The sequence below is a fragment of the Corvus brachyrhynchos genome, unplaced genomic scaffold (genome assembly GCF_000691975.1).
Source record: "Corvus brachyrhynchos isolate BGI_N302 unplaced genomic scaffold, ASM69197v1 scaffold101, whole genome shotgun sequence".
NCBI classification, from domain to species: Eukaryota; Metazoa; Chordata; class Aves; order Passeriformes; family Corvidae; genus Corvus; species Corvus brachyrhynchos.
The window spans coordinates 22,857,048-22,862,245 of NW_008237239.1; the positions used below are offsets into that span (position 1 = coordinate 22,857,048).

Sequence of the window (5,198 nt, forward strand, 5' to 3'; positions counted from 1 at the left end):
TTGCGGGAGAATATAAAAACCCAGTAAGTTTTAAATGTGTGATCCTGCCCAAGTACTGCTTCTGTGAAGAATTGTAACAAAAATGGTACAAAAGTGTCTTTTAGATTGGAGTGTACAAACTGAAACCAATCACAAGTGGACTAAGCTCTCAAAAATGCTAGAGGGTGTGACTGAAACAGAAAGGTAGTCAACCAAAAATGGGAACAGCTACAAACCAAGAAACTAACAGAAAAGGGTTAAAAAAAAAAAAAACCAAAAAAACCAAACACAACAAAAAATGCCCAAGAGAAATAAAACCCCCAAACAGAAAAACCCAAACCACTACACCCCACCACTTATACCATACTAAAACCCCATGAAATTCAGAAATGCTTCCAAATTCAGCACTAAATCAAGTAAGAAAGGAATTGAAATGACAACAAATTGCTGCTTCTTAGCACTGTAGCTCAGAGAGCTCAGTTCAGCTCCAGACTCTACCTGGTACTATACTCACCAAATCTGCTTTCCTGTGGAGCAGACAAGTTTTACACCCTTAAAAGAACCTCACATACACACTACTTCAGCCAAGTCAGTATCCCCAGTGTTTCCTAGATCTGCTCCAAGGAATTAGGCCATGCATTGAAGAGAAAAAGGGGAGGGAAAGCTGATCACTTTTTAATCAGTATAACCCATGTGTAATACTTAAAAATCAAGACTAAAAACAGGCATCATTTAATGTATTTTAATAGCAAACTTACAGGAACAGCACAGAAGACAGACAACATTAAAAACATGTACTTGCATGTAGGACAACTCAGTTAGAAAAGTATAGTGAATGGATGGAATCTACTGTATGATAAAAATGCTACAAACACCATTTAGTTGCCATTGATAAGAAATTTACTTGTTTAAAAAAATCCAAATGCTGGCATTGTCCAGAAAAATTTGACAGGTTTATTTATAATTTTTTTTATAAAGTTGTTTTGGTGAAGAAGTTTCAACAATTCATTTTTTTATTTTTTTGACCACATTGATTGTTTTTATGTCCCCTTGTTTATATTAAAAATCCACACACAAATGAAAATGGAAAGAAAACTTGCCAATACCCAATTCTGTCCCCTATTTTTCCACTTGCAACCATATACTTAAGGTACCTTTTAACCCCATGGAAAAAATATCTAACGTTCATTACTACCAATAACAGGAAGAAGATTTTGCTTCGAGAATGACAAACCCATCGTGGTGAGGTTTAGGCACGCTCCCCACGTATGCGGCGTGCTAGCTGGATATCTTTTGGCATGATTGTGACACGTTTGGCATGGATAGCACACAGGTTGGTGTCTTCAAACAGGCCAACCAAGTAGGCTTCACTTGCCTCCTAGTGTGGAAGAAAAGAGGTAAGAACATTTTCACTCTCTGAGCAGCAGGAAAAAAAAGAATCGTAGTTAAGAATTAAAAGTACAGTGTAACATGGCATTAAGTTGAGGTTTTGATCTTTATTACTTGCAAACACCAAAAGTTTTAGATTTTCAGAAATGAAAATCTTCCATTTTCTTATAAAGCACCAAAACAATAATCTGTGTCTAAAGTAGTGTACTGCTGCCATTTGGTAAGGACATCCTCCAGAACACAATGGAACTAATATTCCCATGGGACTCTCACAAGATAGGAAGAGGTTAAATTATCAGAAGGTTAGTTTGTTTAGGAAATTCTCTTTTCAAAGGCTAGGTTACACTGTTTGAGGCACTTGTCTGCTGCCTCTTCCAGAGTAAGAGTTACTGAGCATCAGGTGAAATTGGCAGGTGCCAGGGAAAAGAAGAGCGGGTATTCCTTCCCAACACACAGCTCAGCCACACAGCTCCTTCCACAGATACTGAAGAGGTGGCTTAACTCAAAAGCCAAAAATTAGCAGAAAAAAAATGTACTGAGAAGTATTAGAAATAAGAGAACTCCTTTAGTTCAGGAACTCCTTGAACCATCAAAACCAGGACATCAGGGAATCACCATTAGACACGTCCTGTTCCTGTACATCTGGGGACACAGCACAGACCCTCACTATCACAGAAGCTTCCCACACCTGTGAGAATCAGGGGTCAGCACCTGGGAGCACAAAAGCAGTGCTGACCACAGTGGTTTTCCCTGTTACTGAGCACCTGCAGACAGGATTCTGAGTTAGACAGATGCTCAGCTGGGACTAAATGTTCTCCTGACTCATGTTAAGTTAGCTGCTGCTGAGCCCAGCACAGCAATGGTAACTGTTTACACACTTTTGGGCTGACATGGAATTCTAACACCTATCAATCTCCTAGGAAGCATCTTTGCATGCCAGTATTGGACACAGCAACACCTGCGCTGAGAAGGTGGGAATGATGGGGCTCAACTATAGAAAGGAGGTCAAGGTCACCCTTCCTACAATACACACAAGAGAAGAACTTGTGTGAACCCCTTCATTGCCAGGAACTCCAAGAATCAACTCACTAGATTCAAAGATCCCATTTAAAAACAAAAGATTATCCAATATGAAGAAAGAAGGATATTTACTACAGCAGATGAGGACTGCAGTAATTTCATACACAGTAGGTTATGAGAACCCCTAACAAAGTTTTGCCAAATCACTACATGAAAAGTTAAGACACTTCACCAAATATCCATGCTGGCGCAAACAACACGGTACCCCAAGGGGTTAAGAATTTTGGGGGTTTCTTAATTTTACTTTTTTAGGTTTTTGTTTTTTCAAATATGCAAGCAGAACACACTAGGAGCTGTGATCAAGTTCTGTACCAACAACTCCTTAATGCAAAACCAGGAACATTCAAACCAGGAGCCTTGGGAAAGTGTATTACCTGTTAAATTTTAATAGGCAGTTCTAGATAAAGAGACACACAGATAAACCTCAGGATTTAAGAACTGCCATGCAGTATAACTAAAAGCAAAATCAGCAACTCTGCAAACACACACAGCCACCTCTTGAAGCTAAGCATATGCCCAAGTTTATGGGCTCTCATGGCAAACATCTCGGCCCTTTATCAACTGAAGTCATTAACTAGAAAGAGACCATTTTGCCTGCATGTCAGACAGACTACAATTACAGATAGGTCTTTACTGTTCTTTTAGCTGTTGAGAGATTGTTCCAGAACCTATCTTTAATCAGGAGTGTCTTTTATCATGAGAGGGAGATGTTCCCATGATAAGAACTGAATCTTGTGGGGGGTCCTAACTTAGATTCAGGAATTTGGACCAGAAAGAGCAATTAATATTTTACTCTCTGTGTCCTCTAAATAAGTTATGTAACTAATATATTAAAAAGTGTGTTTAGCATCAACTACATCCTAGGAAAGCAGCTATCTCCCTAACTGTGTTTAGATGTGGCTTACTGAGCTGTTTTACTTTAAAGAGCATTCGAAGACACTGAGACCTGCATTAGGACACCCCACAACCAGCTTTATACGATGCTTCCCTCTCCAACTGCAGAGCTTCCAAAGGCAGGGCCTCCAGCAGAGCTCAAGGGCGGAGGAAACATGTTTTCCTTAAGCCTCTTAACAAGATGCGCTGTTCTAACTAATTGAGGGGCTATTTAGAAAAAAACAAAACCAAAGCAGCCCCCACAAAAACACACTTAGAGGCTCTGTAAGGAGCTGTTTTATCCTGTAGTACCCACAGGCATTCCCAGGTCCTCCGCGGGCAAGCCAAGGCTGAGGTGCGCATCCCTCCCGACCCGCGCGGGCCACGCCCACCGCGGCAGCCCCACCAATCAGAGGGAGCCCAAACTAACCCTGGAAACCGGGGGCACTTCCAGCCTGCCCCGGCAGGGCTCACCTGCAAAGCACCGATGGCAGCGCTCTGGAAGCGCAGATCTGTCTTGAAGTCCTGAGCAATTTCACGCACCAGACGCTGGAAGGGGAGTTTGCGGATCAAAAGTTCGGTGGACTTTTGATAGCGCCTGATTTCACGCAGGGCCACAGTACCCGGCCTATTAAGATAAAATAATAACAATAATAAAAATAATTAGTATTTAAAACATCTTCTGCATCACCTTAAAAATAGGGGTTCATCCTCCAGACTAAACCAAGCACTATACACTTCTGTTTTTCCTAGGAGAGTTCCACATTTACAATCCAAAACCAGGTCTGCTGTGGCAAAGGGTCACTGTCTTCTCCCCACCAAGCTGTGCCAGCTTCCACTGGCTTCACCAGGGATCCCTCAGGCAGACTCCCCAGGCCCGACTTCACCAAGGGAAGAGTTGGCCAACGGGTGCTGTCCACCTGACAACAACACAGCTCAGTGCAGACTTGACAAGCCACAAAGCTGTCCCAAGTTCAGCTGTACCACAGGCACCCTCCCAGCGAGGGGCCTGACAGCAATCCTGATTTTAAGGGAAAACTGGTTCTTCTTCCCTACTGTCAGCATTCACAGAACTAGCATAATTTATATTCTCTGTTATATTGTCAGTCAAAAGTATCCAGTGTATTTCCTCATGTTAGTTTTGGTGTCAGAATAACAAATTCAGATTAGCAACATATGTTTTCAAACATGATGTCCGCCTGTGAAATTAATGTATTTATTTCTGTGGAACCTTTGTCTTTTCCTGCTCCAGCTTTATTACTTTTGTTCCAATTGATTTATTCTGCCTCACACCTAGAACAAGAGACAGAGTCACAGAGTGGGTCAGGTTGGAAAGAACCACAGTGGGTCATCTGGCCCAACCTCCCTGCTCAAGCAGGGTCATCCTAGAGCTGGTGTCTTAGGATTGTGTCCAGATGGCTTTTGGATATCTCCAAGGAAAGAGATTCCACAACCACTCTGGGCAATCTGTTGCAATGCTCAGTCACCTTCACAGTAAAGTTCTTCCTCATGTTCAGGTGGATTTTCCCGTGCCTCAGTTGCTGCCCATTGCCTTTTGTTCTGTTGCTTGGCACCACTGAGAAGAGCCTGGCTCCATCCTCTTCAGACTCCTCAACATATTAATAAATCCTCTCGGACTTTTAGATTAAGTTCCCTATTTGAAACCCACTTTTTCCCAATCCACATTTTCCCCAAGGAATACCTACACCTAGCCCAAAACCATCCTCCAAGTAGAAGCATGGAGGCTGCACGGAGGCAGGACTGGAAGAGGTCAGGACTCGGGGGCTGTGTGACAGCTCTGCTGCCGACTCCGCTCCGGCTCGGGTGCCCCAAGGCCGCGTTTCGGGACGGGCGATGCGGGAGCCCCGGCGCATCCG

General features: G+C 42.9%; 1 protein-coding gene across 1 annotated transcript; it reads right to left on the minus strand.

Annotated features, from left to right (window-relative positions):
- Nucleotides 1-706: 706 nt before the first annotated feature.
- On the minus strand, nt 707-3,984 carry H3F3A (H3 histone, family 3A; the record flags this gene model as incomplete). The annotated part of the gene is made up of 2 exons (XM_017729613.1): nt 707-1,357; nt 3,796-3,984. Coding segments are annotated over 2 exons (318 nt in total), but the record flags the coding sequence as incomplete, so codon positions are not given.
- Nucleotides 3,985-5,198: the final 1,214 nt, after the last annotated feature.